Consider the following 14,003-nt stretch of genomic DNA (forward strand, 5'->3'; position numbering starts at 1 on the left):
TCTCTCTCTCTCTCTCTCTCCTACTTTCTTTTGCTGTATGTATCCCCCTCTCTCTGTTTCCCTCTTCCTTCTTCTTCTCTCTCCCTCTCCCTCTCCGCCTGGTCATAGAAGATAATTAAATTGTTTCAGAGCTTGTTTTCTCTGTATGCACTTTTGTTTTTATTTGAAGGTCTTTTAAAGTTATTAATGGCTTGTCTATTTATTTTGTTTAGCCGACTTCAGGCATTAATCATCATCGGCCCAGCTGAATTTCTTACAGTCAAGTCTCTTTTCTAGGGAATTGGTCGTTGGAAAAGCTTGTGTTAGAGTGAGCCATCTAAATTGATATGCAGTTGTAGCATTGTAATGTTCTTTGACCTTTTGAGCTGAAGTTACAAAATTGTGAATCCCTATCAACGTTCACAATTTTCTGTCACTTTTTTTCTCTACTTTTGACTTGCTTTTTTTTTTCTCGAACGTAATGTAGCTTATTTAGTAAAATTTGATTTTTTGGTTCTGTTTTTAGTAAACCATGATGAAGTGGTCAAGATCGTGGAGCTGGCCTGTAAGCACAATGTGGTCATCATCCCCTTTGGAGGTAAGATGGGGGGGGGGGTGTTAATGCATCTGCCGATGACAGGAATTTCAAGGGGAGGGCAGATTTTTTTCCCTTAATTAATTAACCAAACCATATCGTTTTCTTGGAAACATGTAGGCTTTATGTTTGTACAGAGTCTATCCCATTGTGACTTTACTTTTTACAGCAAAAAGTGGCTATTTGTTGAAAATTCTGTTTGCACACAGCATTTTGTCATTTGACTCGAGGTACTCTTTATTACTTTTTTTTAATGAAAAAAAAAGATTTTAAAAAACCCAAAACATCCTCTTTTACTTACCTATGAAAATGAGGGTTCAGCATTAAGGTGTTGAGAAATGTCATATTTCGCCTCTGTATAAAAAATGGAAAGCACTCTTCCCAGTAACACTGGGGATAGGCCCAGAAACTATTCCCAGTGTCACTGGGAATAGGCCTAGAAACCATTGGCAATAGGGCCTACGGCAGAATTGTTCCCAGTGTCACTGGGAATAGGCCCAGAAACTATTCCCAGTGACACTGAGAACAGACAGGCCCATTAGATCTATTGTTGCCACTCTGATCTACACGGGCATGATGATGATTGGTAACTAAATACTAGACTATATCTAATCTAGATCTAGATTCTAGATCTAACTAAACTAAAGTAGATTCTGGTGTGAGTGGAAGAATTCTTTTTTAAGAAAAAGGAATGATCATTCTATGCTTGCTTGTTATTCAGTCGTAATTTAACGTTTGTGTAGATCTAGATCTACCTACGGATTTTGGAGACCACGGTACAGGACAGGTAGAAATCCTTCCCCATTCTTCTTTCTTCAAGATCTAGATTTAGGTCTATTTTACAGTCAAGTCTAAGCCCTTAGAGAAGAGAACAGAAGTAGACTGAACTGAAGTGACAAAAGAGTCTACAATGCGACGGCTTCTGATTTTTTTATGCAAAAGAGTTCCGTTGTCACTGGGAATAGTTTCTGTACCCATCCCCTGTGTCACTGGGAATAGTTTCTGTACCCATCCCCTGTGTCACTGGGAATAGTCACTTCGATAAAAAAAATATGAACAGACAGAAGAAGCATTAATTCTTGCATCAAAATAAAGACCTCATGGCCATGTTGAGATATTGCCTTGAATCTTCCTGAATTGTTGCAGCGCGATGGGTTCTTGATTACTGCGAGATATGTTTTGTGTTGTGCGAGTCATTGTAAACTGAAGTTTAAGTGGAATATATGAACTGTACTTTGGCTTATGCTGTCTTGTCAGGTGGGACCAGTGTGACAAATGCTCTTGAGTGTCCGGAAGACGAGAGGAGAATGATTGTTTCTTTGGATACCTCACAGATGGTAAGGACATATAGTGATTTCAATGTGTTTGGCCATGTTGTGCCCTCAAGTTTGATGAACCTCCCCATTCAGGCAGACAAAAATTCCTTTTCCACTGGCATTCTTATCTGTAAAGATCAAAATGTATTCAGCTTTTGATGGGGATTGATGCTGAATTTTGCTAGAGTAACTGACCTTAACAGGTCTACTCCTTTGTGATCTTCAATTGTCAAGGTATCTGTCTGTTGATTAAAGATGTTATTAAACCCTAAAATCTTTTTGTTCTGGAACCATATCTACTTTGACATCAAGATAAGCTCTGCGATTTCATCGTCAGGCTAACAAGCTCTCTGTTATCATTATCCTTCAGACTTTCAGGACCAGATATCAAACTATGTACTTTGATATACGTGTGGAGGCCTGGGAAAACTACCTCTTGATCCGTAAGCCTCCCAAACTTTTTATTCTTCTTACAGAATCGCATCCTGTGGATTGATGAGAAAAACATGACAATGCGAGCAGAGTGTGGCATCATTGGCCAGGACCTGGAGAGACAGGTGGGCATACATGTTTGTCTTTCTTCTTTCCTAAGATAGTAGCTCTTAATTAGACCCAATGGGAAGGTTTAGAAGGCTGGGCTGCGTGGTTAGGCTAAAGAATGAATGAAGATGGTTACATCAAGATGAATCTGACATATCAATGGCGTTTGTCCTCTAATGATGTAACCGGTTTCTTGAAAGATTAAAAAAAAACCCAACATGTTTTAGATAAAGAGAGCAGAAACAAAGTGATCACACAGTAATTTGTACTATTTATAGCGCATGCTGACTCCTGATTTTTACTGAGGACTAGCAGACTGGCATTGGCAATGGGTTTCAAATTTTATAAAAAGGTTTCAGTAACATGGTTAGGGCACCACACCATTTATATCTGTGTTTGAGTATAATTACTCAAGTGTGCCATTTCAGTGTGAAAGAGGTGACTCCTTCCAGCCTTTTAAAGTGCCTGTTGGTTAATCTCAGGGCATTAAACTTGAACAAATACAAAATCCCTGTTGCTGTTGATATGAAAAGTCGGTGTCAGTAAATCAAAAGTCCACTCCACTATTTATGCCTTGGTCATCTCAAGTATTTCTCTGTCTGTTTTGTTTTTACAACGAACAAACTACACAACAGCTGTGCCATTTGCTTATTCAGGTGGGTACAGCAGGTTGACATTTATTTATCCTTAATGCTGTGGATGTGAAAGACACACAAGACACAGGAGGCTATCAGATGCCCACCCTGGTTTCAGCGTGTTGGTCATTTCCATATATTATCCATAAATCTTCATCTTGTTTCATTAATTACAAATGTCAATAGATGATACCAGTGCTGTGAGGTGGCTTGTGTGTGTGTATGTGTTTATTTCTTGCATGTTGGGTTATTTGTGTGTGGATGTGTGCAAGAGGTGAGTGGAAGAAGGTGAGAGAAAGGTCATATCTGTCCTTGTTATTTCCCAGTTTTGAAAAGCTGCGTAGATAGAAATACAATGGTGTCATGGAGGACTGAGAATTCTTCTCCCAACGGAGTTCCTTATATTAGAATAAGATTCGTACCTTACAGCATAATAGCTTGTAAAATGCTTTCATTAGAATGTGTATGTGGTCACAGTGCATAATAGGAAATGCAAATTACTTGTCAGGGATTGTGTAACCTCTCTCTGTGCCATGTTTGTGTCTTGTTGGGTTGGAGTTGCAGGCTTAACCCTAACAGGTAGTGCTGACACTGGACTTTGTGTGGAATTTATTTTCTCTCCTCTGAAATTGGATACGCTTATGAAAGTCGAACATTACAAAGCCTGTCAATATGAATGGGGGGGGGGGAGATTGGAGTGGTAGCAGGTGGATATTGTTGAATGTTTGCTACTTGTGTCATGCTGAACCTCAAGGTTCTTTATCTGTACTGACCATGCTTGTGTTTGATTGACAAAGTCTCTTTTCTTAGTTATGAAATCCCACTTGAATTACAAGGTCCCATTTTTGAGTTATAAGATCTCACGTAAATTACAAGATCCACTTTTTGACCACTTTTCACTGTCTAAAGCTTTGAGTTTGATTTTCAGGGAAGGGGCATGGGGGATGGGGTGGGGTAAGGCAACAGAATGTGGATGCCATCCTTTTAAATTTGGACATGGATTTAATTTGTTTGAGAGAATTATAACAGTATTTCGGGTCCGTGGGCATGACAGTATGCCAATGTAGGTAATGCTCAAACACAACATGTAGTCCGTTCTGTAGTTGTCTTCTGTAGGAAAGGAGGGAAATTTATTCTGAGAGGTCTCCCCAACAGAATGGAATGAACCTGTCCGAGACTACCGCCCATTGTCAAGGAGAGAAGTGGTCATCTTAGACTGATGGTCCTCTTTGACTGTGTTATAATATATAGAAAAAAACCGCAAGAGGGGAAGTGTTTGTTTGTCCGGGTGATTGACTTGGAAATGTTATAGCTGTTTCGACTGTTAATTCACACAGGAGCTTACAGACAGCTGGTGCTATAGTTCACCACAGTCAAACTTGTTTCTGTGTTTTTCCGTGAGAAATGATAGACTGCAGTAAATGGAAAAACAGAGTCTGTCTAGTCTTTTATGATGAAAGAGAAATATGTAGCAAGGAAGTATTGTAACACCTGAAGAGACGTTAGATAAGTCAGCAGAGTACAGTTAGTCATTGTTCCTTTTTTTATAACAAATATCTATGGTCCTTGTCCCTCCTTTTCTTCATACATTACCTTCTTGTAACAACTCTAATCTTTGGCATCTATATGGTTTATTTGTTTTCCAAGTACCATAAAACAATTACAATTTAAAAAATTTACTCTATTCTGAGTGCAACTTGCATTTTCTAGTGGCATTGGCTGAGTTGACCACATGCACATTTATTACTGGCAAAATATGGTTGAGGACAGCACTCCTTATTGACCATAGTGAGGAAACGGGTGCTTTCCTTTTACGTATTTCTGCGTTACATTATGCCTGTGGTTTCTGTCTATGCTGAAAGAGGCAGATCATTAGAGTGACTGTACAAACATAAGCCTTCCCTGTGCCACGTTTTGACCTAACGGGAGGAGGTGGTTTGAGGATGCCTCTGGTAGGTCCTTCTTTTTTACTTTCCCCCTGTTTTTTCTGTCTATCTGTCTTACCTTTTCCCAGCACTAAATGCCATTATTGTGTCGATGTACTCTCTTTACTCAAACAAACAAACTTAACAGGACTTTTCTGTTTCCTCCCCTAGCAAAAACCTAGATCTGGAGGGCTGGGGGTACTCCTTTTTCTGAATGGGCAACCTTCCCTCCAACCCCTGAGCATGCATGCACTCCCCGCCTTACAGTAGACCACATCTCCATGCAACTGAAATGGGCAATATTTTTTTTTCTTCCTTTCCAGCTGTCAGAGCGAGGCTTGTGCACAGGCCATGAGCCAGACTCCATGGAGTTCAGTTCCCTGGGTGGCTGGGTGGCCACCAGAGCATCAGGGATGAAGAAGAATATCTATGGGAACATTGAGGACCTGGTGAGAGACTTTGTTGGGTCATACCCACTCTCTGTTGGCGCTTTCGTGCTTTTAATTTCTTTGTTGAGATTTTATTTGTTGTTTGTTGTTGCTTTTCATTTTTGGTGTATATGTGTGTGTGTGTAGTGGAAAGAGGAGGTTCCTGATTGTACATACCCATTTCTGGTCTGTGGTCGTACATGTATAAACATGCGTGTACATGAGTTCCCTTTTGTGTGCTTCTGTTTATTAAAACAAATAAGCCCTTGAGTCCCAATGTTGTTGTTTTTTCCTACATGCTGTATATTTGTTGACAGGTTGTGCACGTTAAGATGGTGACCCCGCGTGGCGTCCTGGAAAAAAGTTGTCAGGTACCCCGCATCTCATCAGGCTTGGATATCCACCATTTCATATTGGGCTCGGAAGGTGTGTTGAGTATCTCTGCCAAAATATGAATTGTTTCATTGTTTAGGTTCTAGCAAGTTTGGGGTGCATCTGTTTTGGCTCCCGATAGAGTGTCTTATTTTGTTTCTCATTTGTTGTTGTTGCATTGCACATCTTTACTATTTCATATTTTATGAAAGTAAAAGTTGTTTCGTCCTGGTAGGACCAGCATCTGTGGTGTAGCTGTTGAGTATTTCACCACCACATGCAGAGGATGTGAGATTGGTTTATGTATTAGGAGTAAGTTTATCATCCCTTGTCTTTCTGCTTAGACGCTGGATCCCCCACAACCAGGCTTTGGCCCTGACACACAGGGTGGAAGCAGCTTGCTTTTTTCATCACTAATGAAACCCTTAAGCCAATTTTCTCTGTATGTTGCTGATAAACCGTCATTGTGTTCTGACCATCCAGATGAATTACCTATATTATAAAAATAAAGAATGGGAAACTGCAAAACACAGATCCTGTTGATTATACTCTCCTTACCTGCTGAGGTTTGAGAGGTTTTCTTTTATCATTTCTGTTGGCCTCTCCTAACAGACCTTCATCGTGATTGTCTTGTTTTCATTTTCAAACACACAAATTGCTGTCTTTTTGGTAATATGCAGTGTTTATGTGTTTTGCCTTTTTCTTTTCTTGGCATCTGTGGTATAGTAATGGTTTAGGCTCTTTGTAGTTGCATTCAGAAGACATGAGTTCGATTCCTTAGTGAGGAAATTTTGAAAAAAATCAATTATCTCTTGTTTGCTGGGATATTGTCTCCTACCCAGCCCAGGGTTGCTCAGATATGATTTGTTCCTGCTCTTTGGAGTATTACTATTGTCCCAATCTAGTTTCGGTGAATTATGAGCAGGATGGTCGGAGGATGTCACTTGTAGGTTCTACTTTTTTTCTTTCCCTCTTTTGTTTCTGCCTGTCTTTTGTCGCATTTTCCCAGCAGTAAATAACCATTGTTGTGTGGACGTATCATTCTTTACTCACACAATTAATGAAATGTTATGGTACTTAATGGCTGTTATCTACTCCCATCCTCCCCTGTCCCCTCCTGCAGGAACTCTGGGAGTGGTGACAGAGGTGACCATGAAAGTGCGACCACTGCCCCAGTGCAAAAAGTATGGCTCCATCGTGTTTCGAGATTTTGCTTGTGGTGTTGGCTGCATGAGGGAAATTGCCCGCCAGGTATGTTTCTTGTCTTCTATTTGCTGTTTTTAGGCATTACTGTTATTTTCTACTTTTTTCTTTTCTTGTGCTGTTCCAGTTTGCCTGTCTTGCTTTTTCCCAACTGTGTATGACTTATTGTGTTGGTGTGCTTCTCTTTACTCTAGATAGATAAACAAACTCTGTCTAACTGATCTATTCGAAGCAAGTATCGTCACTGTTGAAAGCAAGCTGTTTGACCAGTTTTGCTTTGGGCACAAAATTATTTTCTCTCTCGTCTGTGTTATCTTCCTAATGTATGTGTAGGCTATCAGTAATTCTTTTACAAATATGTCTGTCCTGTACATCTTTCTCTGACTGTGTGCAAGTTTTGTCTAGCTTTTTTTTTATATCTAGACTTCCACCTTTCTTGGCTGTTCATGGATCTTTTTACTGACCCTGTAATTTATTGCTGTAGATCATCTGAAATTCACAATTGTTTTCTGAATATACAAGCATACAAGCACTGAGTTAAAGAAAAGTTGGGCCAATTTCACAGTCTAATTTTAAAACTGTTGAAGGTATCCATAAGGAATGCAGGTTATATCATTGCTTTCCAGTAATTAATTTTCCTTATTTTTGAATTAGTGGGAAAAAATGTGTTACTAATTGCTTTGTTTTAGTAGGTTTTACGGCGGTCGCAACTGCATAAGGTCATATGAGCGCCAGAAGATTAGAGGTGTTACAAGAGAAAAACAAACATAAAAAAGAAGAAGGGGAGATAAGGACGATACTTTTTATAGGAAAGAAGAAGCAAACCACACCAGAGCACCCGCCAACCACCCACTACTAATTGTTTAAAGTTACTAAGAATGCAAATGTCTCTAATGATATTGTATGTTGGACCTTTATATTTATGGTGTTTAATCTGTTGTCTTTCCTCCTGTTTTTTGGGGGGGGGTCTTTTTTCTTACAATGGGGCTTAATTGTTTTCAATTGAGACTTCCTGATTTTGTTTGGTAGGACGTTAAAATCATTGCAAATGAAATCCAACCATAAAGTTTATAAATGTAATATATATATATATATTTTTTCTTTTTACAGCGCTGTGCACCAGCCTCAATACGACTCATGGACAATGAGCAGTTTCAGTTTGGTGAGAAACCGATTTTGTTTTTGTCTTGTTCTCATCTCTTTCTAGTTTTGGTCTCATCTCTTTAAAAATGTGTGTCTTTTTGGTTTCTTGTCCTGTCTGTCTTTTGTCTTGTCCTGTTTGTGTGTATTTATTTAAGAATTCCCCCCCCCCCCCCCCCCCACCAGGCAGTGCTACTGACTGAAGTGTCTTTAGGCCATTCCCAAAGTGGGGATATTAACGTGTTCTTATGCACAGTAGAATTGTAAATTGACTGATTTATTAATGTCATGCTCATACTGTGCCCGAACAACATAAAGAGAACTGCTGCTTTTTCTTTCCCCATCCTTACTATTGTCTTTTTTCCTCTACTTCTTTTGTATGTTTGTCACTCTCTTGTGAACTGCTATTCCCGGGGTGCTTTGATAGTCGAAGCAGATTTTGTGCATTTGAGACTAGAGAGGTGAGTAGAGTAAGCCTGATTCCCCGTTTGGACTTCTCTGTTGACATCCACCCCATGGCGCTCATTTGACCTTATGCAGTTACGAGCTGCGTAAAACTCCTACAAAAACAAAGCTCTAATTATAGTGTGAATGATTAAAATTATTATAGTATTTCCTGGAATTCTTGCATGGTTAAAGAGCTCCTGTGGTAGGGATTTTTTTTTTTAATTATTTTTTTTGCCAATTATCTTTCTGTCTGTCTGTCTTCCTTTTTCTCTCAGCGCTGAATGACTGTTATCGTGTCAGGAAACCTGCAACAAAAAAAAGGGGGTGTGACTTTTCTTTATGATTTTTCCACAGGTCATTCCTTGAGGGTGGAGTCCAAGTCCCTGTTGACCAACTTTTTGGATGGGTTGAAGAAGCTTTACGTCACCAAACTGAAAGGTTTTGACCCGATGAAGATGTCAGTGGCTACCCTGCTGTTTGAAGGAACCAAAGAGGTGAGGGAGAGAGAAATGAGAGAAGGGGGAGCAGTGAGTAGAAAAAGACAGAATGGAGAAAGAGAAGGAGGGATTGGAAAATGGAAAGAAAGACAGAGAAGGGGAGGGTGGAAAAATGAGAGAGGAGAGAAAAACAACAAAAAGAAAGAAGAGATGAGCCAGGAGAGAGGAGAGAAAAACGACGAAAGGAAAAAAGAGATGAGCCAGGAGAGAGGAGAGAAAAACGACGAAAGGAAAAAAGAGATGAGCCAGGAGAGAGGAGAGAAAAACGACGAAAGGAAAAAAGAGATGAGCCAGGAGAGAGGAGAGAAAAACGACGAAAGGAAAAAAGAGATGAGCCAGGAGAGAAGAGAGAAAAATAACGAAAGGAAAAAAGAGATGAGCCAAGAGAGAGGGGAAGAGTGGGAGGAAAGGTGGATTGTGCAAGAGATGGAGAGAGATGGATAGCTGTACCTGAGAAATTTTCCAGTATTGATTGCACCAGCTGTTTTTTAAATAACTTCATGACTATAGTCATATTGTTATGCTAATTGCTGGTGGTGATACTTATTGAGTTCCTTTATTTCCATATAGTTGAGAGTATTATATGTAGTGAGAGGGGTGTCACTGTTCTATGTGCTAACAATATGGAAACAAGTGAAAGGATTTCTGTAAAGTTTAATAATTATCTGGTTGTAGACAGATGTGTTTGAGCTGTGATTTTTTTAAAAGGTGATTTTCAGGAAGGGGAGGTGGGGGGGGGGGGGTTGTTTAAGGCGTGTCAGCACATTAAGGGCCTATTTCATCAAGAACAGATTTGTGCTGTAATAATAATAATAATTCGTCTGTCAGTGTCTGACGGTGACCAATGCATCTGCAGAGGAGAATGTTTCTCAAGGGAAATTGAAGAAATAAGGATTAAGAAAAATTGTTGCTTCTGCTATGGCCATTGAGACCAATTCTGGCAGAGAAGAGTTTGCCACACTCTGAGCATTTAAAATCTTCATTTCCAGTTGTGGTAGTAGACAGCTTGCAGGCGACTCTTTTGGTTTTGTGCAATAGAAGCACCGAAAAGAAGTTGATAAGCAACCGGCACAAGAGTGACCTCCTGTGAGGGGATTGGGGTTGAGATAATTATATAAATTTTCTGTATTTTTACTACCATGTTGTCGTCAGCTGGAATACATCTATACATCTCTCGTCATATCTTTCATATTCCTTCTTTTCTACTGCACTTTATTTCTATCCTGGGCCGTATCTATTTCTTTGTGTTTTATTTTTATCCTCTCTCATCTCTCCTTGGTCTCCCTCCTCTCTCACACATCCCCTTTTTTTTTCATTTGTCATTTCTTTACATCTTTTCATATAAGTTTCAATGATAGTTTTAGTCTTTTGTCCCCCCTGATAGGACTCTTGCAGGAATTCAAAACGATTCACGGGCCAACCTGTTCCTTCCAGTATTTACGTTTCAGTCCTCTGAAGGACAATACCGTGAAGGTGGCATGCCATAGGCTCAATGGCTGTTACTAAAATACTGATGGTGTTATGCTCTGACGGTGTGACAGGAAGAAATAGTTGAGTTCCTTTTTTTTGTTCTAAAACGATTGCCAAGGTCGGTCTGCGGGTCTTCAGTAAAATCAGGAGTCAGCATGCACTAGGAATAATTTACGTCTATCGTGGGCTAGATTTTGTGTCTTCTCTCACCATTTTGTTTAGAAAGGCTTTAGAAAGGTGCTGTAAAGCTCTTACTGGAACCCCCCCGAAAAAGTCTCTGTTGTGTCCTCAGCTTGTTCTGGGTCTGGTTTTGTGTGTTTGTACTGGTTTGTTAACTCATGTGGCTTAGAAAGAGATCCTGTTCTGTGTTTTGTAGCATGCCATTTTTACATTTCAGGAAGTTGCAACTCTGGAGAAGAGAGTGTACGAGATTGCAGCAAAGTTTGGGTGAGTGTCGGCTGAAATCTGTTTTGGCTTGTGCTGGAGTAAATGCTGTCTATGTGAATGTAGGTGTTAAATATAGCAGATAAAGCTTATAAGTCTAGGAGCACAATGCTTGTTTCTTATGCTGAAGTACCTGGGTCTATGCCCATAGAATATGACTTAAACAGAAAAAAAAAGATCTTTAGAGTTTGTTTTTTTAAATTAGCTTTTTCACACCCTTAATCTCAGGGAATGGTGTTTGGGGTCTTCTTTAACCCTATCCGTATGCCCTGGGGTCATTTTGTACCTCCTGGGCTGTATACTTAACATTTTAAAATACTTCTAGTACGAAGATCTCTTTGAAACTTTCAGTATTTCTCAAAAAATCGTTTTGACAGAGTGCTATGCAAAACGTACGGATCAGATTAACGAGTAAATTTCCTCTTTGGAAGTGGTGGCTCAGAGTTCCCCACGTCGCATGGATACAGTAGTACTTTACTTTACTTTACTTTTCCGATCCAGCGGCCATTTGGGTTCTAGCCCTTCGGTCTGATGGATACAATAGTAAAACATGACGTACGGATAGGGTTAAATGAGGGCGAAAAACCTAAAGACCTTTGTGACATAGTGTTTTTTAAGACACAGTGGCAGTGGACAGGTGAAGAAAATAAGTGGGCCTGGAAAGTCTGGCTATGCACTCTTTTCTATTAAATCTGTACTCATAAGTGAAGACATTCTAGTTCTTGTAAATAATATGAATAGCTTTATAAATGGTACATAGCTGCCAAAAAAAGGGGGGGTGGAGGAGAGACATTTCAATCTTGTTTGAAAAAAGTAACTATGTATGAAGAGATTAACATCACTGTGGGTCGGAGTGTTATACAAAGCCATGTGGATGGGTGGGGGGGGGGGATATGGCCTTCTTGACTGGTGCCTTAATATTTTGTAGTTTTATACATTTGCAGCAGCCATCTCGATCTGGTTTTTCTGATTTGATTGGAGTTTGACTTTGCTTTATCAGTCGTATTTGTGACAGGTTCTACTGTATTTTTGTTGCTCTGCAGAGGCATTCCTGGTGGCGCAGACAATGGAGAGCGAGGCTATATGCTCACATTTGTCATTGCGTACCTCAGGGTGAGTCATCTGTTTGTTTCTTTATGAAGTTGTGAAAGAGAGAAAGACTCAAGGGATGTGTGAGCAATAGACTGAGTATGAGTGTGTGTGTTTGGGAAAAAGAGAGGGACTGAATGTGTGTGGGTGAGAATGTATGAGTAAGACACTTATTGTTTATACTAGAATGCATGTAAAGGGATGAGTGTTTGTGCTTTTCTGACAGCTGGCTGCCTCAGGGCATTGAAATTTTTTGTTAGGGGAACTCGGATCTATCAGGACCTTCATTTTATGGGATGGTGGTATAATTTGGGGGTTACAATTAATACGTTTTTGCTGTCCTATATGACAATTTAGCAGGTTTTAGGTTGTTGACAGTTAAATGAAATGAACTCTCTGTTCAGAGTATTTGCCCTGTTCTCTCCCTGTGGCCCATGCATGTGGGAGATCTGATGGGATCGGTGTACAGCTCCAGGAGCATGCTCACTTATGTTTAGCCAACCTCTGGCCCAAACTTCAGATCAATTTGACATGAAGCAGCTTGGAAACATTGTAATTGTATCAAAGTTTGAAAATAGTCTTTCCAAATATATCTCCAGCATTTTGTCATTTATCTCCTCCATGTGTTTATATATATATAGGTCTATCTATATCTTGTCTCTTGCCTTGAAGTGTTTCTATCCGATCTTGTCTTACCTTGACATGTTAATGTTGTATCTAATCTCTCCACAATGTGTTTATCGTGTTTCAAAGTGTCCTTTGTGGGGAGAAGTTCAACATCAGTGCCAGCCCATATGCCCAGTTTAATTGTGCAGGTTTTCTTGTGGAGACCTGGTATGTCATGTGGTCAACTGTCAAGCAATGTGAATTGACTAAAGGCATGAGATTGGTGGTCACAGGCATATGTTTTTGAGCAAGACGCCATAACCTGACTTTAAAGACCGGGCACTGCGTAGTGATGACTGGCAGTAATGTGTTTGACAAAAGAGTATGCTGATGTATTGTTTCTTTAGTATGTGTTGTGTGATTTATGTATTTTTCTGTGTTTACAGCACTGTTGAGCAAATACTCAAACAAATCAAACAAGAAGTAAATTTTTCTGTCGGGGTAAAACAAATTTTCTGAATGTGATTTGATGTTTTTGTTTTCTTTTATTGTTTCAGGACATTGCTTTTGAGTACATGGTTGTGGCGGAGTCGTTCGAGACGTCGGTGCCGTGGGACAGGTTTGTTACCTCAGGACTTGCTGGTGCCTCCTCTAATGTGCTCTTGTTCTCTCCGTTTCTGTACTTCTTCTCAGTTTTGCTCTATCAAAATTTGTTTCTGGTGAAATATGACGGGCGGTTGGAGCGCTCCAAATGTTGATCTTACTTCCTTTCCTTTCCCTTATTGTTTGTGCGTATGTGTCTTAACTTTTTTCCTGCGTGGGTGGTTGGCGGGTGCTCTGGTGTGGTTTGCTCCTTCTTTCCTATCAAACAGCTATTGTCCTTATCTCTCCTCCTCCTTTTTTGTGCTTGTTACTTTCTTGTAACACCTCTAATCTTCTACACTTATATGAACTTATTGTGTTGGAAGTGCCGTAAAACTCTTAATAAAACTAAAACTTTTTCCCTACTGTATTTATGACCCTTTTTTTGTTCAGTCAATGTGCCTTTCTCTTACATTAACTGAAGCGAAGTTTAGAACAATTTTGGTAATTATTTTTTTTTTGCCATCACAGTCTTGTAGAAACAAAAGTACTGTAAAACTTAGATGTATGGTTGTCATTATCTTTTAAGTTTACAGTCCCCACCCCCCCTCTTTGAAAATTCAATAAGCAGCAACATCTGCCTTAGAGCAACCAAGGCTTGCTTCCCAAGGGGTTGCTGTTACACGGACACCACTGTATCCCATTTACTCCATGATGGCCTCGGAAGGCAAATTG

At 39.8% G+C, this 14,003-nt stretch overlaps 1 protein-coding gene across 1 annotated transcript in view; it reads left to right on the forward strand.

Moving 5' to 3' along the window:
- The window catches only part of LOC101851040 (alkyldihydroxyacetonephosphate synthase, peroxisomal), a gene marked incomplete in the record, with an annotated part of 32,982 nt that overhangs the window by 9,876 nt on the left and 9,103 nt on the right, over positions 1-14,003 (forward strand). Inside the window, 11 exon segments of the mRNA XM_013082557.2 lie at positions 506-577; positions 1,832-1,911; positions 2,367-2,447; positions 5,314-5,439; positions 5,736-5,844; positions 6,914-7,041; positions 8,104-8,155; positions 8,935-9,074; positions 10,945-10,994; positions 12,035-12,104; positions 13,244-13,305. Coding sequence (XP_012938011.2) covers positions 506-577; positions 1,832-1,911; positions 2,367-2,447; positions 5,314-5,439; positions 5,736-5,844; positions 6,914-7,041; positions 8,104-8,155; positions 8,935-9,074; positions 10,945-10,994; positions 12,035-12,104; positions 13,244-13,305 — 970 coding nt within the window.

The sequence above is a fragment of the Aplysia californica genome, unplaced genomic scaffold, assembly GCF_000002075.1.
Source record: "Aplysia californica isolate F4 #8 unplaced genomic scaffold, AplCal3.0 scaffold00181, whole genome shotgun sequence".
In the NCBI taxonomy this organism is placed as follows: domain Eukaryota; kingdom Metazoa; phylum Mollusca; class Gastropoda; order Aplysiida; family Aplysiidae; genus Aplysia; species Aplysia californica.